At 41.8% G+C, this 24,535-nt stretch overlaps 1 protein-coding gene across 1 annotated transcript; it reads left to right on the top strand.

Moving 5' to 3' along the window:
* The first annotated feature begins 6,526 nt into the window (after nt 1-6,526).
* LOC4347029 (transcription initiation factor TFIID subunit 2) lies at nt 6,527-23,298 on the top strand. Its single transcript, XM_015756386.3, has 25 exons — nt 6,527-6,825; nt 9,026-9,785; nt 9,870-10,021; nt 10,108-10,174; nt 10,782-10,981; nt 11,065-11,218; nt 11,735-11,819; nt 11,916-12,007; nt 13,017-13,142; nt 13,222-13,275; nt 13,644-13,700; nt 14,659-14,756; nt 14,853-15,188; nt 15,266-15,353; nt 17,041-17,166; nt 17,232-17,288; nt 18,204-18,283; nt 18,378-18,420; nt 19,098-19,184; nt 19,481-19,570; nt 20,146-20,204; nt 20,291-20,381; nt 20,480-20,645; nt 20,722-20,905; nt 21,937-23,298. The coding sequence occupies exons 1-25, from the start codon at nt 6,689-6,691 to the stop codon at nt 23,057-23,059; spliced, it is 4,512 nt and encodes a 1,503-aa protein (XP_015611872.1). The 5' UTR covers nt 6,527-6,688; the 3' UTR covers nt 23,060-23,298.
* Nucleotides 23,299-24,535: the final 1,237 nt, after the last annotated feature.

The raw sequence follows: 24,535 nt of genomic DNA on the forward strand, positions 1-24,535 counted from the left end.
TGGCCAGATGGCCAGGTTGACCACACACAAAGTAAGTCCTCTCATCCTAATTAGGATTGTTGTTGTTCTTCTTCTTCTTCAAGTTGGTGGTCTGCTGAGCTTTGTATTTCCCTTTGCTCTTGTTCTGGGCCTTGTGCACAACATTAGCAGTGGACTACCCACCATCGCCCTTAGACGCAGCATCTTTTTTTCCCGAGCTTTCTCCTCAACATCAAGAGATGCTATCAACCCCTCAACGGAGTATTCCTGTCTCTTGTGTTTGAGTGCAGTACCGAAACCTCTCCAAGATGGAGGTAGTTTCGCAATAATGCACCTGGCCACAAATTTGTCGGATAAGACACACTTAAGGAGTTCGAGTTCCTTAGCCATGGTTTGTATCTCATGAGCCTGTTCGACTACAGAACGGTTGTCAGCCATCTTGTAGTCATGAAACTGCTCCATGATATACAGATCATTGTTAGCATCAGTAGCACCGAATTTAGTATTCAGTGCATCCCACAACTCCTTAGCATCGGTCATATGCATATACACCTCGATCAGACGATCGCCAAGCACGCTAAGAATGCATCCCACAAAGAGAGTAGTGGCCTCATTGAATTCTTTCTGCTGGTCAGCATTAAGAACGCCCATAGGCTTGCCAGTACTTCATAGCTGTCAGCCACAGAGTGACCCTGATCTGCCATCTCTTAAAGTGCACACCGGTAAATTTATCCGGCCTCAGTGCATCGGCAAAACCAGCCATAGTAAAATCACAGCGCCTATAATGATTTAATATATTCCATAAATAAATCATGACATTACAGATATATACTAGCATTAACGCATCATTAGATCTACACATGTAAACTAAGCAGTAAAATATGAACAGTTCAAATATGCGCAACATGTCGAACACGTACCGAGGTGGCGGAAAGACCGGTTGCTCGGCAGGAACTACTCGCGGTTGCGAGCGTCGACGAAGGCGCGCAGCACGCGAGCGGAGAGGAAGGCGAACCGTCACGGACGAACAGGGAGCAGTTGCGCAAAGCGCTTCCCAAAAATCTTATTGCCGCCTTCTCCCGGTGCAGGATGTCGAAGGCAGAGGTTCCGGAGACCTGCTCTCCCGATCGCCGGTCCACGCTGGCGAGCGGGATGGAGTAGTCCACGAGCGACGGCGCAACACAGAGGAGGAGGCAAACCCTAGATGGATTTCGTGTGTTTTGCGTGAAGGCGGCGGCTCGGTTTATATAGAGATAGGTCGCTTGATCAGGGTGCCCGCACGATCTCCACTCCGCGTAACCGAACCGGATAAGTCGCGCGTAACTTATCCGGACTCCACGCCGTTTTCACGCACCGAATTTTTTGGAATGTTTCCAAAACAAAACATGCCATGCCAGGCCAGCGAGCGCGCTCGTTTGTTCCCCCTCTTCTCTCCACCACACATGCTTCAAGTGGCTAGGAGGGCATCCTCCCTTTTAAGGAGGTCCCCCTCTCCTAGAATAAGCAAAGTGGTACTAAACTCCACATGCATGCCATCCCATGAGGTGGGCTTTTGTGATTTTACAAAGAATTAATCTTCGAATGGGCCTTAGCCCATCTATTAATTCCAACAGTGCACACACATGCCGCCGGTCTTGCATGAGATATAAAGATGCGATTCGCTCACCTGACGGAGGAGAGGGAAGGTGGTGGCCGCGGATCTGGACAAGTCGGTGGAGGGGAACACTACATGGTCGGGGTCGGGCGAGCCCCGGAGCGCAAGCAGGAGGAAGAGGCAGGCAAGCGTGAGGAGGAGGGCACGAGGCGGAATCACCACGGGCGCTGCTGCCACCAACCGGCGCTTGAACGACGATGGCCGCCGCCTCATCGGATCGCGCGGCCGACCCACCGCGCCGCCGGTATCCAGCGAGGCAAGGGCAGGGCACGACGGCCGGGCGCGGCGAGATCTGAGGGATGCGGTAATCGCTTTGTGTGACGGCCGCGGCGAACGCATTGCAGAAGGGTGGCCGAGAAGAAGAAAGAGGAAGAAAGGGGGAGGGAGAGAGTCATAGAGAGAGGGTGGCAGGTGGGTCCCATTTTATTTTTTCAATTTGTAGAAAAAATATCCTTACGTTACAATGGGTGAAGTCTATTTTAATCTTATTATTGTTATATGGTTTAGTTAAAATGAAATTCACTGTTCGTTTGGATATTTATATTTTTGAAAAAAATCATGAGCTGCAGTTAGGAGTCCGATCGTCTCAAGTTAGCATGCGAGTTTTTTTAAAATAGATTTCTTATATGATTCCTTCTGTATTACCAAAAGTGAACGATCTTAAAAACCGACCTAAGTACGGATATGTGTTTCCAAAAGCAAACGAACTTAAAAACCGACTCATACACGGATGATGTACCAAAATACCGACAAAAATATTTTCAATTTTTATAATAGTAGAGATTTGATGACTGGGATGCCACGTGAACGCCACATCAGTGAAACCACCCTCCAAAACCACCGAGAGAGTTAAACTGCATTTGGTTTTAATAGTTGGTGGTCGAGATATCCGATATTATTATTCAGGGATACGAATCAGATTCGGCAACTGGCTAAGGAAGTCAAAATGAACTTAATTCCGGGAGAAAATCATGGCCTCTAACTGAGCTTCATTTCGGCCTATTTAGGGCAACAAGTGGGCCAATACTTGGCCGAGTACAAGATGGCCATGTGGGTTCATAATTCATTTACCTATTTAGTGCAACAGTTTTGGCACCAGTAGACTTGTGGACCACTTTGAGCCAATTTTGGGTCTGAGGTGTGGCCTAATTATAGGATATATGACGATTTACTAAAAATTACTTTTGGCCCATCTAATGAGGATTATATCAATAATAATTGATATTTAATAGGATTCATACAGGCGTAACAAGAAGTATAATCCTCATTCAGATGGGCCAAAAGTTTGAACGGGGAAGTGGGTGGCCGAGAGCTTCTAATTACTGGATGTAAGCCCGATCCACTATCAGTATGGGCCTAAATTTTCGGCCCATATAATTTGGCCAGGACTAGGATTTGACACCATCCAAAGGAATAAGTCCACATTCCCTCCCTCAACTCATGGCCGTGTATGAATAGCATCCCTCAACCGCAAAACCAGATATAACTCATCCCCCAACTCCGAAAACCGTTGCAAATCAACTCCCCGGACGGTGTTGGAGGCGGTTTTGTCCTACGTGGCAATTGACTTGCTTAGTCATCACGTGGGACCCACATGTCAGCAGTCTCCACCTCATCTCATTTCTCCCTCACCATGATTCCCTTCAAGAAACGGGAAAGGAAAATATCAAGAAGCGGAGGCGAGGCGATAGAATCGAGCAGCAAGATCAACGGCAAGACAAGTAGCACATGGTGGTTGCCGAATTCAGAGAAGACGCCGGCGATCACGCGAAACAGGAAGGGGGAACGAACAAAACAAATCAGAGACCATGAAATCATCGAAGAGCACGAGCAAACAGCAAACAAGCTAGCGGAGTTCTTCTAGCGTGCGCGCGACGCGGAGCGGTTGTCCGCCATGCGCAGGTGCAGGCAATGCCACCGTCGTCCCCGTGCCGGAGCCTCTCTGTCCTCATGCTGCAGCACAACCCAATGCTCGGCGACATCCCCAATGGCTTCCTTCTCGGACGGGCGGCGAGCTTCTCCCGCGCGCGGACGGCCGGCGAGCTATTTCCCTGCGCGCGGACGGCCGGCGAGCTCCTCCCCCGCGCGCGGTCGGCCGGCGAGATCCTCCCAGCCCAAGGACGGCTGGCGAGATCCTCCCCGCGCGGGGCTGGCCGACAGATCCTCCCCATGCGCGGCCGGCCGACGAGACCCTCCCCGCGCGAGGACGGCCGGCGAGATCCTCCACACGCGTGGACGGCCGGCAACTTGGAGGGGCTGCCTCGTCCTCCACGACCCCCTCTCAGGCGATGCCCCGGCGCCTCCCGCTTCCTCTGCGTGCTCGAGCCGGGCCGCTCCCCCGCGTGCGGCGTGTCCAGCCGACGAGCTCGTCCTCCGTGCGCCGTCGTCGCAGTCGCCGCCCTGCTGATAGAAGGTGAGAGGAGGAAGATATGAAAGAGAGAGAGGGGAAGAGATGAGGTGGAGACTGCTGACATGTGGGTCCCGCTTGATGACTCAGCAAGTCAACTACCACGTAAGCAAGTCAATTTCTATGTAGGACAAAACCGCCTCCAAAACCGCCCGGGGAGTTAATTTGCAACGGTTTTCGGAGTTGGGGGATGGGTTTTACCCGGTTTTGTGGTTGAGGGTGCTATTCATACACGGCCATGAGGTGAGGGATGGAAAGTGGACTTATTCCCCATCCAATCCGGACCGTAATTTTTGGGAATAAGTTTACTTTAGGTCCCTCAATTTGTCACCAGTTCAAAATTCGTTCCTACACTACAAAACCGAGTACAACGCATTCCCCAACTTACAAACCCGTGCAAAAGTCCCTCAGCAGTACTGTCCCCGGTTTTGGCTGACGTGACGCCTATGTGGCACTCCATTGACTAGGTCTTCGTCCCACGTGGCACTGACGTGGTGTTTACGTGGCAATTCAATCCGAAAAAATAATAAAATCAGTGGGACCAACGCCAGTTACACACAAAAAATAATAAAAAATAGTGGGACCCACATGTCATCCTAACTACTCTCTTCTCTCTATCTATATTTTTCTTCTTTTGCTTCTGTAGATGGCATCCAGCGGCCGACGGGAGAGGGCGACTGACGCGAGTTCGTCGGGCCGGTCGACGGGAGAGGAGCGGCAGCGCGCGTCAGCCGGCGGGAAGGAGGGAGAGGCGCTCCACCTCTGGTGCCACATCCACGCCCATCCGGAGCTCGCGTTCCGAGAGCACCGCAACGGTGCCCTCGCCCGCCATGAGCTGGAGCAGCTCGGCCTCACCGCCGCGTAGTCGCCGGCATCGGCATCGTCACCGACGTCGGCTCTGGCCTTCCCCCTATTGTCGCGCTCCGCGCTGACATGGACGCCCTCCCCATCCAGGTCCCACCTCTTCCCCTTTCTCTGATTTCGGTCTGAGTGATTGATGAATGGTCGTAGTAGCTTGTAGGAATGCCAAAACTAGCATCTCTGTCCATCCGTGGTACTAAGAAGTTAAGGATGCGGAGTAGCTTTTGTTCGCTCATGCTTTGCTTTAGTTAGTAGTTCCACACTAAATCGCTTATTTTGAGGGATTGATTAGTACTATGACTGGTTTTCTCTTCGTTCGATTGACTTCATTCGATTGTTTGTGATGATAAAGGAATTAGTGGAGTGGGAACACATGATCAAGGTGGCGGCGCCCGTGGTACCGCTCCTCCGGTGGTCCATCCCCCATCGACGAGGTCCCCGTCACGCACTAGCTCATCAAGGTGGTGGCTGAGGTCGATGGAATCCACAGCAGCATCGGCATCGGCGACGGTGGTGTTGCTCCTCCACCTCGCGCAACCAAAGACGAGGGGGCGGCAGCTGGTGGCGGTGGTGGGCGAGGAGGAAGTCGAGGGAGGTGGCCAGGCAGCGCCAGTCGTGGCACACGGCGTCATCGCTCCTCCGCTGCGCTCGCCTGCAGAAGAGGGGTTCCCATCCTCTGCCGTTGAGGGGAAAACGGCAGAGGCGCACAGTGAAACGTGAGGGGAGCTACAGTGCCATCTCGTTGCTACAGTGAACAACACTGTAGCCACAATAAAAAATATACTAATTATTTTTATTGTTACTGTAGCATTTAATCTCGTGCATCCAAAACTTGATCCAACGGGTATAAATGCCCCCAACGGCATGTTACTGTAGTTCCGCAGAAGAGGAGATGAGGAGAGGGAGAGGGAAGAAGATGAGAGAGAGGGGGGAGAGGGAAGAGGGAAGAAGGGAGGTGTGAAGATGACATGTGGGGCCCACGTGGGTCCCACCATTTTTTATTATTTTGTATGTGAGAGTGACACGTGGGCCCTACATGTTTTATTATTTTTCCGGTTCGAATTGCGAAGTAAGCGCCACGTCAATTCCACGTTAGATGAAGACCGAGTCAAATTAGCCACGTAGGTGCCACGTCAGCCAAAACCACCATCTAAACCGCCGAGGGACTTTGTTTGCACCGGTTTTGATAGTTGAAGGGCCCGTTGTATCTGGTTTTTCGGTTGAAGGACGAAAATCGGATTCGGTGTAAAGTTAAGGGACCTCAGATGAACTTATTCCAATTTTCGGCCACACAGATTTTGGCCCAACATAACGGCCCATAAAATCTAACTTTTCGGTGGGCCACAAGCCCAAAGCCACGGAAAAGGGAGCGTCCCTGCCGCGGGATCCGGCGTGCACCCAGTCCATATCCATAGACCACCACGGCACGAGCGCCTCGAGGCGTCCGGTCCCCACCGCGTCCCCGTGAACCGGGTCCACGCGTAGCACCCCCCCTCTCTCCCCCCACCGCGGCGGAGAAAGATCTGAGCCACGTCTTCGCTCGCTCGCCGGCGAGAGGTCGACCACTTCCTCTCCTCCTCCTCCCCGCCTATAAATACGACCCACCCCCCCCCCCCCCCCCCCCCGCGGCTTCTCCCCTCGCTTTCCCCACACGGCCGCGCGATGACGTGGCGCGCCTCGACACCACCACCTCACCTCTGAAGCCCCCCACCTCACTTCCGACCGCCTTTGGTCCCCTTCTAGAAGCTTCCAAACCCTAGAGGAGGAGGAGGAGGAGGGGTTTCGGTATGGCGAAGGCGAGGAAGCAGAAGGGCGAAGAGCAGAAGCCCGACGGCGGCGGGGCTGGCGGCGGGGGAGGGGGCGCCACCGTGCTCCACCAGAAGCTGTGCCTCTCCATCGACATGGAGAACCGGCTGATCTATGGGTGAGGCCGCGCCCCCGCTTTGCTCATGCTCGTTGCCCTAATGCGTGCCCACTTTAGCTGCCTTTGTTGGGTGGTTGATTTGGTTGGTTTGGGGGGATGGTTCGAGGCGTGCGGATTAGGGTTTGGGGGTTCGTGTTTTGGAGTCTGACTTGCTTCGGCTAAATTGTACGAGGAATCGAGAGTTGCTGGAATTGAGTAATTGTGGTTTTCGCTGGTCTCACTTGTTGTCTGATTTGTCTTCGGAGTTGCTGCTGGCGTAGCGAGTGAACTTGTGGTAATAGTGCAATGTGACTGCTCAACAGCGTATTTGATGCGGATTTGCTGTGCCTACTGCGGATTGCTCATTGTGTGTATATTACTTCAGTTCTCTAACTTTGTGGGGGCTACTTATGCAATATGTGCTTTAGTGAAACAAGTATTCTCCTGCTTTTGTAGCTGATACCAATAGCTATACTTATGCAGTATGTGCTTTAGTGAAACAAGTATTCTTCTGCTTGTAGCTGATACCAATAGCTAAGCTCAAAATTGAGATGTTTAAACTGTTGTGAAGGAGCTTATGTGACCATAGTCGATCATTACCTCTCTTGTAGCAGGGTTCGTATGAGAGGAAACAAATTGCTTATCCACATCGAATCCAACAGAATTTACGCATTCCAAATGAACCCTTATACCTAAATGCAGTTGAATACTGCTGAGACGGCCAAGATATAATCTTAAATCGTATAAGACCAGCTTGCTGAACTAGTCCACTGCTGTCACAAAAGTCATGTGCCAAGCTATTTAATCATTGTTAAAGTTTAACCCTGTTGGCCAGGGGCTGAGCCTCAATGAATGCATGAGATGATTTGCTATATTAAGTGGAAATTGCACGGTAGAAGCTTTTATAAGAGGAAATGGCAAGTGCCAAGTGGTACTGAAATATGCAGGGCTTCTGTTGCAGTACGTTTATATGTACATGTACTCTCAATTTCTTGGAAGTTGGGAGTTCCTTACTTGATAGCACATGGTTTTGGTAGACTCAACATGTGTTTGGTAATCAATAAGTTTTGAGAGAAGGTTTTAACTTCTGTTTGTAAAGTTGATTTTGAGAAATGAAAGAAAATTGTATCTATGCTACCAAATGTGGTATTGGAAAGAATGGGAGGCTGAATTTATGTTCTGTATCAGCAAAAATGCAGACAAATATTTGTAGCTCACTGAATATAACAGTAGTGACAAATGCTTGCACAATAATTGAGTGTATTGGTGTGCTTAGTTCTTCGAATGACATCAGTAATCAGATCTTGAAATAGTGGATATGGAAAAGACACACCAAATTTGCATTTATCGCTTGTTAGAATTTGTTGTATGGTTTTCTAGAGCATTGGTTCAATAGATACAAGAAATTTATGATTAAATACCATGCAGAAATTAGCAGAAACTGACAACCAGCCACTATGTAAATATGTTGTGTCTTATAATTCTAATCTAGATGCACCTTGGCTTACTGGTAACTGCATACAATTTGTCAAAGTGATATTGGAGAATCTAAATTGCATTTGGTGTATAAACGTGCTAAGGTCTCATATAGTATCATGACTTGTGACAGTAACATCTTCCGTTTCCGTAGAATAATCCATTGAAATGTCATAATTTCATAGTTGGAGCATGTATCAGTTATGTACTTGCATCCAAAACAGGTAAACTTGGAGTAAATGAGCTTTCACAGTATTCTGATGGATCAATCCCAGTCTTGTTGTCACATGATAAAGTTTTATCAAGAGGTGGTGAAATGTACCTGGACTATTAGTCTTTTATTATCCTTTCTGATTCAAAGTGAGCATATTAGATGCCAACTTATAGGATTTAATTTCTTTTTCACCTTGAACTTGGAAACAATCCTAGAACACAACCAGTTGCATATCCTAACCTGCCTACAAATAATCTTAGGCTGCGTTCTAAATGGTTTCAGAGTTCTGGGTTGAAGAGTGTACTTCTTCCTATTGTATATTGCTGTGCTTGTAGTCAACTCTTTCTAAAAGTTGTTAAATGGGTTTCGTGCATTTTAACTGTAAGTTCTTAACTAAATGCAGCTGAAAGAATCCTAATAGTTGTGACTTCTGCTTTGTAATTCACCTGTTCTATCCAGTCTCCATAGTATAAAATTTATGTCTTTTAACACTGGGAGCTGATTGAGCTTACATTTTTGGTTCACTCAAAGGTACACTGAGATAAAAGTTCAAGCTGAAAATGATACTTTTGCTCTGCATGCTGACAACATGACGATTAGGAACATATTAGTGGATGGTCAAGCTGCTGAGTTTGAGTATTCTCCTCAGTGGAAAAATGCTGGTGATCAACAGAGTTGGTCTTCAGTATCATGTTCGAAGACTGCTGCTGATGCTGCATGCTCAGTATATATCTCTTCTCTAAATAGTGAAGCTGCACCTAATCTCATCATCTCGTCAGAGAGATCAAGCAAGGCAATAACTGAGCCACAGTACGAAGAAAATGGTGAAAACCACGAAGAAAATGGTGAAAAACATGAAGAAAATGGTGAAAAACAAAATGAAAATGGTGAAAAATGTGAAGAAAATGGTGGGAAACCTGCTCAAATATCTGATGATCAAGCTGTTAATGGCTGCAACGGTTCTGCTGATAAGAAGGACAAAGAAGAGGAAACTGAGAAGGACAATGAAAAAGAAAAGGAGGACAAGGAAGAGGAAACTGAGAAGGACAATGAAAAAGAAAAGGAGGACAAGGAAGAGGAAACTAAGAAGGACAATGAAAAAGAAAAGGAGCAGCTAATGGGAACTGATGAGAAGGAGAAGGAGAAGGAGAAGGAGGATGAGAATGAGGAGGAGAAGTTGGAGGAGGAGGAGAAGAAGGATAAGGAGGAGAAGTTGGAGGAGAAGGAGAAGGAGAATGAAGAGGAAAATGGAAATGAGAAGGACAAGGAAAATGATAATGAAATTGAAAAGGTAAAAATAAGTATGGTTAGTTCATGTTGAGTATCTCTTCCTGTTACATTTTTGGATGCGGTGCCTTACTGTGAATCTTTATAGGTGAAGAACACAAAACTGGTTCACATAGATTATATTTTGGAGAAGGCTGAAACTGGACTTTACTTCACTGGCAACATCTTACATAGTAACAATCAAATAAGGCGTGCACACTGCTGGTTTCCTTGCATTGATAGTGCAACACAGCGCTGTCCGTAAGTGAAAATTCTTGCCTCTCAATTTTGCTTTTATGTTTGCTGGTGCTGGTTAACAATTTTTCTTTGTTTCATGCCATGTCCAGATTTGACCTAGAGTTCACAGTTAGCACGAATCTAGTTGCTGTCAGTAACGGTGACTTGCTTTACCAGGTATGCACTTAATCAAGACTGGTAATGATGCAAACTAAACATATACTATTAAATTCCTCCTAATGGAAAACAAATGCCTTCAACGAGGAAGTATCATATGTCGGCCTTATTCTACCATTGTTATGGCCATGGGCCAAGCCCATGCGGCAAGGTTAGGCAGGATAGGTTAGGAATAATCAAACAAAGTAGGAGATTATCTAGTTAGGAAAGAGATGAGTTATCAGTTATATGTTAATAAATTAGAGATAGAGAGATTGGATTGGTTTCTATAATATTAGAGATTAGTTCCTTAGATGTCTAGTCTCCTCCCTATATATAAATGGACCCCATGTACTCTTACCAATGAAGCAATGAATCTCTGAACCCTAAGCCTCAGAGCCCTGCCTGTGCTATTAGAGGGCGAGTGGATCCACACTGGTCTTTCAGACCCTTACCCTAGCCAGTCCATGACAAGCATGATAATGCTCTTTGATGATATCTCTATGTACTGTTAGAATAGATATATTATACCATTTCACAATGATCAACTGCATGAATGTTTCATTTTTTGATGTTGGCTGACCTTTGTGCTTGCACATTCTGCTGTTGTTGTACTTGTATCATGCAGGTCTTAAGCAAGGAAGATCCTCCAAGAAAAACATATGTGTATAAATTGAGCACTCCAGTTAGTGCACAGTGGATATCTTTGGTTGTTGGTCCATTTGAAGTTCTTCCTGACAGGAATGACATAAGTGTATCACACATGTGCTTATCTCAGAGTTTATCAAAGCTTGAAAATACCATCTCATTTTTCCACAGTGTCTACAGGTGATAACCTAAATTGTCCAAAAAAAAAAAGAAAACTAATGTCTAGATTCAAGTACTAGTATCTGAAAGACCTTTTGTTGCAGCTGTTATGAAGATTATCTTGCTGCATCATTTCCTTTTGGACTATACAAACAGGTTTTTCTTCCACCTGAAATGATAGTATCACCAACAAGCTTAGGAGCTTCCACTTGCATCTTCAATTCAGATATCTTACACGACGAAAAGGTTATAGATCAGGTGCGTGTGTGTTCTTTCTGATTTTTGCCTCTAAAATTCTGCAATAAAGGATAACTTTGTCCCTTTACAATATTTTGACATTCATGGTTAGTTATTACTTTTACTGTTTTTAGAACATTCATGTCAACTATGGTAAATTTTCTTTTCCTGTTTCTTTTGGTTATGAACATGTGTTTCATCTCCTCTTGCTCACTGAGGGCCTGTAAAGTTTTATATGATGTGCAGTTACTGTAACCACTAGAAGTCCTACAAAAATTCTATTTTAACGAGCTTGTGCTCTGCATTTGACAGCATCTGGTGCTTATTAATTTACCTGCTATTTGATCCAAATAAAAACAAATTGAATATGCTTCTTGGAATCCTATGTGTGATGCTTCTGTTGTTTTGTCTTGTATTCTTTTGCATTATTGCTGTATGATATTTTATAAAATGATCATGGTTGCATTGACAGCTCCATAATTAGACTTCAGGTCCTTTTCTTAGTACTGTTCTAACTAACATGTAGAAATAGTTCAGATAATTGACACGAGAATCAAAGTAGCATATGCTCTTGCAAGGCAATGGTTTGGCATATACACAAATGCAGAGGAGGCAACCGATGGTAAGTCAGCTCTGCGGCTCTGCTTATAATATATACCTATAGTATTCGCAACTAGATAAAATGCATCTGACGGTTTAATGTTTTTTTTTTGTGCAGAGTGGTTATTGGATGGTTTGGCTGGTTTTCTCACTGAGCATTTTGTCAAGCGTTATCTTGGCAATAATGAGGCACGATATAGGCGTTTCAAGGTTGGTTTGTATTTTTTGCTAAAGTCAGATTCTTCTTGCCATCAAGTAGTTAGCTTAATTCATACATAAATTATGAATGAGAATATATACTCAATTCTAAGTTTGTACAGGTATATTAGATTAATCAAATCAAAAGGTAGACAAAATAAAACATGATCATTGATTGGAAAATAATTTATAGTTGGATTGGAATATAATATAATTTTCTTTTCCTGCAAATCCCTCAAAGTAAAAGTTGTAGTAATGCTATAATGCTGACGTGTCTAGGTCCATAATGCTAAAATGTTGCCTGAAACGAATGCTATCACATGCTATTTTTGTTATTAGAATATTTTATATAGTTTGTCTTTGTTAGTTCTTGCATTTGTTTATTTATTTATTTATTTATTTATCTGTAAATGTATGTTTATTATTATCATTGATCTGCTGTTACAAACAGTCTATGATAGATCTCATTAGGAGTTGAATTAAGTACATCAGAATAGATATGCCTACTAGTACACACTTCTATTAAGGTATACCTTTTCTGTTGTCTCTGGTACTTTCTACCTGACAAACGGAACAGGAAAAATGGGCATCTTTCATGTTTCTTAGAAGTGCGGTGTCATGTTTAAACAAAATGTTCCTAGTTAATTAGAACACTTAAAAAGAATCTTTCAGTTGTAATTGGTATAGCTATGTGTCATTTCTTTTATTTCTATATCATAATATGTGTAGGATGTTGCTGCTGATTTGACCATATTTACTTTGCTTTTGAAACCAGTGCACGAGAGTTATGTTGCACACAGTTTTGGTGTTGATTCACATATTAACTTGTCATTCACCTTCCAACCAAATTCACTGGCAAATTATGTGTTTGCTTCTTGTCTTGCATTCATTCACCTTAATCTTAACGGTTGGTGTCGGGCGGTAAAAGGGATTTACTGGCACAGTTATTTTTCTTGGAACATTATTTATATCTTAATTTTGTCTTTCCAGCTTGTTAATTATCAATCTGTACTTGTAATAGGCCAATTGCATTGTGTGTGAGTTTGATGTCAGTGGTGCAACTGCTTTGAGCTCTCCTTCAGCTTCAAGTGATTTATTTGGAACTCAAACAATCGGTTCATATGGGAAAATTCGTTCTTTGAAGGCAGTAAGTTTTTGGCCTTTTGAATTACAAGTTTACAGTTGACATAAATGTATTACTCCCTCACTTTTTTTCTTTTAAACAGGTATCTGTTCTTCAAATGTTGGAGAAACAGATGGGGCCAGACTCTTTTCGGAAGGTTAGCAATTGCATCTTCTTTATATGTACTTATTACAATTTGCTGTATTAAATGAATGCAACAGTTTGCTCAAGCAATTGATATTACTTCTGAATGTGTACCTCTAACCTCTTGCGAAGTAATATGTCTATGATACATATGAACAGCTGCAAGAACTACATGACCATTCTTGAACACCATTGGCTGAACTGTAGATGCTAATGCTTTTTATGCATTTTTTTCTTAAGTTTCTTAATGTGGTCTGGTATTCATTTTCTTCATTTTGAGTAAACTATCCCTATCTACATGTACTCTCTGTGTTACGTGTTTTCCTATTGGCCATCTTGTACTTAGCCATGCTGACAGGCTGTAACCATTCCTGATTTCAGATTCTGCAGATGATAGTTGCTCCAACTCGTGCCTCAAGAACACTAAGTACAAAAGAGGTACATCAGTACATGGCTTTCAACTATGCAGTTTTGCAGTGTGCCTTTACTAATTGCATCAATCTGGTTATTTTCTGGTCTTTCCTGCTTGTTCATCATCTTGAGTTAGCTACAAAGTCCCTAGCCCTTTCTTGTATCCATTTTCCTCCGTCATGAAGAAAAACTTTCACAATGAGTGAAGTAATTTGTTATATTCTGCAAATGTTTATGCTGATGCTTCATGGGAAGTTTGGTTTGAGGAATCAAACCTTCCAAGGATGAGTTGGTACTTCTTGGAGGCATCCCACTATTCCATATATTTGCACTACTATCCAAATACCAGTCCATTGCAATGGACTTCAAAGAAGCATATCATATATTCATATGTTGTAAACTCGAAAAGCCCTATACACTATACAATTTTCCAATAGACGTCAATGCACTATTCATCTTATTAGAAGTCACATGTGCAAATGATTTTAGTTATCTGCAAATGATACTACAAACTCAAGAAATGGTGGAGGGTTGACAGACTCACCACCACCAACAACAAAAGCTTCCATTGTATAGTTTATATTATCGAAGAACATGAACTTTTAAAGGATGAGTTGGTGATGGACCAACGTATTCCATTCTTCATAAAAACAAGTGGTGACATTCTGAGTTAGGATGAGATGATCTGTTTGCTGTTCTAATTCCTCTAGTCAAACAGCGAAATAGTCAAATTACTTACCTTGTGCTCCATTTTTGGCAAAAGTTGCTATTATTACTGATATGTGAAAGTAATCACTATCAAGTGCTAATAACTATAGTTTCAATGTTTGGTCTCAATGTGATGGTAAAATGGTCAGGATGTGTAACATTATCTGTTTGGATGTTTTCTACACTGTTATATTATTAGTTTAGTCCTGTATAGTGCAACCACTGTGGTCATCTTTGTTAGCAACTGAGTTTCTTTCTATAAATTTCGTTTATTCAGTTCAGGCATCTTGCAAACAAGGTCGGTAATCTTGAACGGCCATTCCTGAAAGAATTCTTCCCAAGGTGGGTTGAATCTTCTGGATGCCCAGTTATGAGGTAAATGAACCTTCTTAGTGCTTGTTCGTGTTGAGTTTTCCCCTGTACGCTATCTCCATATACTTACTCATATGTGTATTCCTTCTGCTTGTAAAGATTGGGAATCTCCTATAGCAAGAGGAGAAACTTGGTTGAATTAGCTGTTTCACGTGGTTGCACCACAAAAGTTGATCCTGGTCCTGATATTCGCACGAATGGTGATTCTCGAGAAGGTGATACTGGATGGCCAGGAATGATGAGCGTACGTGTCCATGAAACTGATGGAGTGTACGATCATCCAATTGTACCCATGGCTGGTGAAGCTTTGCAGGTGGTGGAAATACAATGTCATTCCAAAGTAGCAGCAAAGCGCTTTCAGAAAACTAAAAAAGGCTCAAAGCCTGATGGTTCTGATGAAAACATAGATGCTTCAAATCAAGATAACCGTGCGAGGTCAGTTTCCAAGTAACTACTTTTTTTTGCCCTGCCATTTCTCACTGGTCACTTATTGCAATTTCTGGGTATTGCAGTATGGATGCACCTTTACTGTGGATCAGAGTGGACCCAGAAATGGAGTATCTCGCTGAGATACATTTTCACCAGCCTGTGCAGATGTGGGTACGTACCACCAGTCCACCACATGAGCTTAATAGAAAGGGGCATTTCTGTTTAAATTGAGTATTTATTATGTACAAATCATATATGGCTATCATGTCATTGGCCACACTAACTTTTCAAGTTCATTGAATAGTTGTGGAGAATACATTTTTGTTGCTTTAACCCATAATCACCAGAAATGCAAACCCCTCACCCACCCCATCCACACACACATTGACAGGGGCTGTCCTCTCCCCTCATCTCCCTATTTATCTTCTCTTTTCTATGCCCTCTCCGTACTTGTTGGAGGAGGAGAAAGATTGACATGAAGGAAATTGCATGGGTGATGGCGACTGCAGGAGATTGTGTGGTGGTTGTGATCAATGGCTTTGTTGCCCTTTGTGGCTTCATGTGGTTGGTTGGCGCATTGTTTTGTACTGGTTGGCTGCTCTCTGTTGATGAACTGGTTGGCAATAATGTGCTGTTTTGTTACTTTCTGACCCTTCTCCTGTTTTCGTTTTCTTTTCCTTCTATTTTTTCTTTTTCAAATATGTTCGGATTACATTATAAGCCATAGCTTTATGATTGGATCAGTGATCGTCAATCCTGATTCAGTGTAATAGCCCCCCGCTTCGCACTGTAGTGTCCCAAAGAAGAGTACCCTCTTTGCTACATTTTGAGCCACCATGACACTACGGTTTGGGCACTATGAAAGTCCTCACAATTCACTCTCAATGCTCTGGGTATTTAGACAGTATTTGGAATGAGATGGGACTTTGCCGTTGGGGTTGTGACACTTGTCTACTTCTGCCATTTTCTGTTCTGTAAAAAACTGTTGACCTGAGCTTGATTTGATGACTGACTATGCATCAGAGGCATACGCTTCCACTGCAGCACTTGCCCAGCCTCTGTTTTACATATTTGTATGACATATATGACGACATTGGGATGTTTTTCCCTTTGGATGATTGATCAATGGTGCAAATTGCCCTCTCATGAAGCCAAATCATCCTAATTATGTCTAGCTTTCGGATGATTGATCACAGGTGCAAATTATACAAATTACTAGATGATACCCCTGTATTGCTGCTGGAACTTGTGTGGAGTCAAATAAGCAATTTGATCAAACGATAGGTGTATAGAATCATACAGATCAAATTGATGATGTGGCCTCACGCCCTCACGCGTCAGCTCCTTTACAGGAGTAACTGCAGTTAGTGGATGAAAATCATACGGAAGTATAGGATATGACGTCAAACTAGCTACAGAGTAATTCACCTGCAGCTTTCCTGCAACACCGCACGGGGTTTTCATCTAGTAATTTAGATGGCATTGCTTTATTTGTGCCCTGAAAAAAATGCATAACATGTCTGTACTACAGTTCCATTTATGTATTTTGCAAATTTTATAGGAAAACGAATTGGTTGACATTTGCACAACTAGAGAACCACTTCTGTGCCTACGTAGATAATTAATTTGTGTTCATTTGCTGGGACACACTATAGTGTAACCATGTAAGTATGTCAGAATGTTTGCTTATACTTTGTGAAACATATAAGATGCATTTTGGACAACTTTCTGCCAGTTGTCTAAGCTTCACGATAATTAGAAATTAAAAACTTATCCTAATATGTGTGTGCGCCTTTTGTTCTGTGTAATCCCAATTTACAACATTCAACTTATTTCAAGTTTTTTATCACTTCGGCAGATCAATCAATTGGAAAAGGACAAAGATGTCATTTCACAATCACAAGCAATATCTGTACTGGAGAAATCACCTCAACTCACTTTTGCTGTGACTAATGCCCTCAATAATTTCTTAAATGATACAAAGGTATTTCAGCATGTTTCTTGAGATCTTGTTGAATATCATTGAGTAACTTGTTAATAATGCTGCAGGCATTTTGGAGAGTTAGAGTTGAAGCAGCATATGCTTTAGCTGTAACTGCATCAGAGGTATGCGTAAGCTTGTTTGTCTTAAACTATTTTTCCAAGGCATTAATATTGTAATTCTGAATATTTGTATATGCATTCAAATTCAATTTAGAAAATTTAGATCAAAAGGTTCCATTTATTACATAGCTGACTGATATTCTCAATTATACATTTTTATTTGTGAGGAAGGTTGAAAGTTTGCGTTTATTCTAAATTTCACCTGAGGCAATCCATGATGTGAAGTTTTTTTACTTAAGTCATATGCCTTTCCCCTTTCACTAGAATCGTCTGTGCAATTGCCAGTAGAGGAACAAGGATGAAATTAAAAAAGATCAAGGATCCAAGCAAAGTTTGAATCTGAAGTAAGATGTAGAAAAACAGAAAGAAATTAAACAATAAAATAATACAACAGAGAATAGAACAAGTAGGTGATGTTTGGGCATTTGCATTCATTTTAACTTCCATACAGGCATACAGCCCTACTTATTTTGCAACATACCCCCATATATATTTTTCATGGTGCCTGGTCACCAAGATCTTGGAGCCCGAGCACCATGGTGCCCCAATTAAATTTGCTATATATAGCACAGTAGGAGTCTCTCCTGCTGTTTTTGGTCTCTCTTCTTCTTCTTCCTTTTTTTTTTTTGCAAACATAGTATCTGGAACCTGGGAATGGGCGCTTACACAACGGAGTTAGTGATTCACACTTGACAATACTGAAGTAGCTTTACATAACCTTTAGGCATGCATGGAAGATTCAAACTGACTTAATGTGTATACAATCTTCTTTCTGTATCTTTCTTTGTTCTCACTAGAAGTTGATGTTTGAGCATATGAATCTGTGTTAGACTGCTCAATAGCACAGAGGAGATGTTTTAATGTTACCACTTTTTTGCACTGATGTGTTACTTATTTAAGTTGTTTTCTTTCATTTAGGGCACAGAACTAACTGGACTGCTTCATCTGGTTAAGTTCTATAAAAGCCGCCGATTTGATGCAGATATTGGATTACCCAGGTCAAGATCCATTCTGCAGTAGCTTATTTTCGCCCACAAATTATCCCTCTTTTATATGTTTGTGTAAACAGCTTCATTCTTGTTTTACTGATAGGCCGAATGACTTCCATGATATTCCGGAGTACTTTGTTCTTGAGGTAATGCTTTGAGGTAGGACTTATATTTGTGATTACCCATGACAAGAAAATCCATTTATGTCAGTATTGCTGACATTTCCGTAGTGCCAGGTTGCTTGTTGACAAGTTTACGTAGGATACAAGTTATTTGGTTTCATCTGTAGGCCACTTTGGATGGGCTAGTGTCCTGCTTGATCTGGGGGACTCAAACTGTACTTAGTTTGCTTCCTTGCTAGTTGGGTTCATCGTTTAAATAAAATTAGGTTGGTATAAGTAATGAGAGAGTGTCTAGAGTTGCGACAAGCAAGGATTTTGAGATAGTCTTCTTTCCTCTAGTTTCCCACCTTTCTTACTCCAGTTCCTCTGTCCCATACTATGGAATTCAAAACTCTTGATATTAGTCCAGTAGGTATTGTTCTAAATGAAATAAAGTTAGTGTTTGTGGTCACTTAATCATAACCATATATGCAAGTGTACTGTCTCTTGCCTGACTTAAATAGACAGTTCAATCCTTACACCTGGACTTAGTCAACTAAACATTTTTAATCCGCAATCCAGCATTACATTATGCATAAACACATTGCTGAAGTGATTTAAAATTGATCTGTGTTGTTCAATAGTGTTTTGATGTTTCTTATGGCAGTGCTGCACTTATGATAATAATTTGTATTTTGCTTGACTTATGTTCCTTCTATTAGGCAATTCCTCATGCAGTAGCTCTTGTTAGATCAGCAGACAAGAGCAGCCCAAAAGAAGCCATTGAATTTATCCTTCAGCTTCTAAAGGTTGCTATTTATCTCTGGTTTGCATTTTATCTGCTTTTTAAATTGTAACTCCGTGTTATACGTTGTCAAAATAGGAAATATTTATTTTTCATCATTTAGGATCTTGTACGTGAATCAATATAATAATTTTGTATTCATTACTTGTAAGTTGTAACCCTTTGTTATATTTATTCAGACATATTAGGAAGTATTTGGTTTTCACCATTTATGATATTCTTGAACACAAATCAATACCCATTGATATAATACTTGAATGTGTGCCGACTAATACATTTGCACATTTTATATTGTTTCAGTATAATGATAACAACGGAAATGTATACTCTGATGTCTACTGGCTATCTGCAATGGTGCAGGCGATAGGTGAATTAGAATTTGGCCAGCAGGTTTGTATGCATGTATATCTTCTGATAGAGTATGAAAAATGTTATGTGGACACCTGTTGTGATGAATTACCTATTTCAATGACTGGAAGCTTGAGCTATCATCTATGCTACATGTGTATTACCTGCTTGACAAGAAAAAAATATTTATACTACTGTAGTAGGAGTACATGGCATGAATAGCTATGGAGTTATGGAAGTACCTGCTAAATGTAAACTATAATGGCAACATACTATTTAAGGATTTTACTAACTGCTGTGCATGTGCCTGAGATATGTGCTTTATCAATTCAATTTTGCAAAAAATGTGTACATTAAAGGTTTCTATTCTATCCATGGCATCACCAAAATAATCAACTCATATAAAGTAGATAATTATGGCCTTATGGTCTTTAAAGCACTGCACCTGTTGTTTCAGACTACAGTTTTTATTCTGCAATTAATAAATTAGAATTATATTCTTATGGTTTATATGGACTATTCTTGTCCTTAAGGTTTTGCTGGGTATTCTTTTTTAGGTGTTGTCAAGTTGTTTTTAAAACAATGGTATCAAAAAATGATGTTCATTTTCTCTGCAGGGTGTAGGTCTATTGTCGTCTCTTCTCAAGCGCATTGATCGGCTCCTGCAATTTGATAAGTTAGTAGAAAATATCCAATTACTACTTTTGACTTAGCTGTCCTTCATTTCTGTCAGTCCTACTAACTGCTAGAAAAAACTTGCAGCTTTATGCCTGGATACAATGGGGTTTTGACTGTCAGCTGCATTCGCACCCTTGCACGTATTGCACAGAGGGTGTCATCTTCCATTTGCCTTGTAAGAACTCTTCCGTTGGCACCATGCTCCTGCATGTGTCTAATAGTTGGTCTGATCTGAATATTTCATTCATATGGTGTAACTTTTTGTCGCTGTAGGATCGCGTCTGTGAACTAATTGTGCCCTATCGCAACATGGACAAACCATGGAAAGTTCGAATGGAAGCTGGCAGGGTTCTTATTGATCTCGAGTTTCACCATAAAGGACTTGATGCAGCTCTTTTATTATTCTTGAAATATGCTAATGAAGAAAGATCTTTGAGAGGTTTGATGAAGATTGCTATGGTACTTCTGGCATATCTTGAATACCTTGATTTCTTTTGACGTTGGAGTTATTGCAGGAGGGACAAAGTTGGCTGTTCATGTCTTGCGTCTATGCCAAGCCAATATTGAATCTCATGATAATAATCAAATACAATTGCCAACTCTAGTTGGCCTCCTTTGCCTGCTTGCTGGCAAAAAGGCCTACAACAATGTATATCTTCGACATAATGTGTTCTGCATATTGCAAATTGCTGCTGGAAGGTTAGAGAAGTTGCTTTATATGTATTTTCCAATTTTCACATGTTCATTTATAACTGCAAACCCTAGCATATAAATTTGCCTTCCTGAAAAGGATCAAGTAAACTGTTTCTATGTATCAAGCATATAAATTAAATTTCTATTGATTATTCTATGTACTTCTACTAGTGCTTAAAGCATATATGATGCATAAAATTTAAAAGATGTGTAACTATCTACAATCAAATAACAAAACGACTTTTTCTTTACTACTACAGCGGTTTTTGTCATATTTTTTTCATCAATACAACATTACAACCCAGGCATTTCATTCTATTGTTTCCAGTTTCTAGATGTCATTCGCAGCATTTCTGTGTTCATATCATGTTTAACTTAGTGTGTTCATGTTTGTTCTGTGTAGCTTTATTATGTATGTCAATGGTCACCATAAAACATAGATACAGTAATTTATATGGCAGCTCATTGTCAATGGCTGCGACGGTAATTAGGTAGAGTAGGATTTTGATGATCTCCGAGATGTATGAGTACCACAATGGGCCCTCTAGATTGTCATGGAATGTAGGCGGGATTTGAACTTCTACTGAAACCTCTCCCTTAAGTAGACCTGTGTTTTGTTGCCTTTATATATTAAACCTCGAGTCCTCAACTACCTAATGTATAAGGAATTGCCAACATTAGCAGATCTGCGTTGTTTGTCAGTGTCCCTTTATGTGACTCCTTTCTGCGGTTGGTCAAATTGTAGGAAAAAAAAATCAGTAGTGTTGCTTGTTGTTTTTTTAGACAAAAAAGAAGATGAGATCAGTAGTGCTTCATCTTCAACATGCAGTTCACTGCCCCGACTGGATATTGCTGTCCCCAAACAATCCTATGTTGTCGAATAACGAATGGTCCAATTAATTTCAGTTTATCACAAACACAAAACATTAAGTCATCAAACATGCCTTGCAACACTGAAATTGGTTTTTACTTATTGTAACTTTTTGTTACACTATGTTATCATTTGTACTTCTATACTAACATGCCATGAGTCTCAGGTCTCCAACACTGCATGGAGTTCCGAAGGTTGTCACTCCACCTCAAGTTGTCCTGGAGATATCTAGTGATCAGCACACTAAAGCTGATTCCTCAGTTCCTCAACAATCAAGGCCTCAAGAACCTTCCACTAGCACTCCTAGTGTCCGTGAAGTCTTACCTACCTCTGGACCCTTAAAAGATGCGGATAATATATCTAACTGCAGTGAGAGAAGGAATGTTATTTTTATACCCACAAAAGATGCGGATAATATATCTAACTGCAGTGAGAGAAGGAATGTTATTTCTATACCCACAAAAGATGCGGATAATATATCTAACTGCAGTGAGAGAAGGAATGTTGTCAAAATAAGGGTTAAACGTGCTTCATCATCCAGTAAAGCAGATGATGCTGATCACAGAGATCATTCACATGGTAGAAATGAAAATGAAGCAGGTCCATGTAGCTCTATGTCAGTGGATGCACCTATGACTGAAGCACCAGAACCAGTAAATGTAAGTAATCATAACATCGAGGAGCAAAACTCATGCCATGATAGGGAACAAAACTCTTGCCACGATAGGGAATCAAGGATGTCAGCAAGCATTGGCAATGTCAAACTAATGGACAAGCATGAAGTATCCAAGGAGCTACAGTGCACAGCCGATTCCAGGCTAGATGCTCTCCCCAAGGATCACTTCTCTCCCGTTGTTAATGGACAGGAAGTCCTAGACAAGCCACGGAGTCAGCTAGAAGTAGTCTCCACAAGCTATGATGGAAATCAAGCCCCAGACTCCATGAATGGATTGGAAACGAAGGAGAAGAAGAAGGACAAGAAAGACAAAAAGCGGCATCGAGATAAGAAAGATGATCCTGAGTATCTGGAGAAAAAACGGCTTAAGAAAGAGAAGAAAAGGATGGAGAAAGAAAAAGGCAAAAAGCAGAAGGAAGGTGAAGGGGTTTCTTCTTCCGAACAGAAGAACACAGCGAAACCTTCAGACTCGCAAGGAACCTCATCGGCAAGGCCACCAGCTCCAATGCGAATTCCTGAACCCAAGATATCAAATGTGGGTACGCCAGTAGATACTACACGGACATTGACAACTACTAAGATTAGGATCAAAGTCAAGCCTCTGCAAAGATAATTTGAAGAGAGTTGGCAGAGAATCATATTGTGCCTGGGTCACCTTTTGTAAGAAATACTGTACAGTAGAGAAAATTCGCGATCTGTAGGGTGTACGATGAGTAGCCAATTTTTAATTGAATGGCTGATGTATCCTGTAGAGAGATCATACTGGCCCAGTAAATTTCTGGGGTAATTGGTGCCAATTTCGAGCATTATTGCTTGTGGTGAAATCATGAGGCCTCATGCTAGCTTGATTTATTTTGTTGTGCTCCTTTTGCTTGTAAGTTTGTTATTAGCTTAGCTATTGTCGGGAAAGGAATGGAGACGAGACATGAATCTTGCCGTTCTGTGGAAATTCTGCCACATCCCAACAGAAAATATATGTGTTGAACCCTTTAGATTAGTTACTATTCCTTAATTTCAATTTTTTGTACTTGAGTTGTATATATATTATTTTGATTGTTTCTGAATGGACGGTGTTATCCTGAAATTTAAATGTCTTATTGCTGAGTATTGTCAATGTGAAAGTTATGTGCCTTTGCTGTTTCAGGATGCAACACAGGTGCTCTAGTTCTATTAAAAAAAAAGGCAATCGGTCTTATTTTTTCGCTTATGTTATGCTTATCAGTTAAAATTTAAATTTTCAATTTTAAATTTAAAGTTGTTGTTAGGGTTTTTTCATTGAAGTTTATTTTTCAGCCTTTGCTTTTAGATCGCTAGAACATGTATATAAATATTTTATTCACAAATTAATTTTTATTTATAAATATGTCGTTTCACTTATTTCTACACCATTTTATGGGGCCAAGTGTGACACCATTTTATGCATACTCAGTGTCCGCGAATGAGTGCTAGACATGTGACCATGCATTGGTTAATACTACTCTCTCCCTATGAGTCTTATAATATGAAATAGAGGGTATACGACAATGTGGTAGTACGCGAGTATCTGATTGATACAGAGAAAGCAAAAGGCACTATCAAAGTGTCTTCTGATGATGACACAATTGACACTCACTACCCCATTTAGTGATCGAACTGTCGTTCTTAGCCATAGATGCACTACCTAGTAACATACATCTAATATACAAAATATATACAATGAATCCACACCATTCGACGCTCTACCCCATTTAGTGATGGAACTGTCGTTCTTAGCCATAGATGCACTACCTAGTAACATACTCCTAATATACAAAATATATACAATGAATCCACACCATTTGACGTGTACGTCGTGCACGCGCGCCGCCTGCCCTGCCAAGCGAGGCGAGGCGCGTGTGTTCTCCCTCTTCTCTCCATCACATGTGCTTCAAGTGGCAAGGAGTGCATCATCCCTTTTAAGGAGGTCCCCTCTCCTAGAATAAGTAAGATAGTACTAAACTCCATATGCATGTCATCCCATGAGGTGGGATTTTATGATTTTCCAGAATTAATCTTCGAGTGGGCTAAGGCCTATCCATTAATTCCAACACCTAATACTCATAAAGACAAA

Source organism: Oryza sativa, chromosome 9, assembly GCF_034140825.1.
Source record: "Oryza sativa Japonica Group chromosome 9, ASM3414082v1".
Classification (NCBI taxonomy): Eukaryota; Viridiplantae; Streptophyta; class Magnoliopsida; order Poales; family Poaceae; genus Oryza; species Oryza sativa.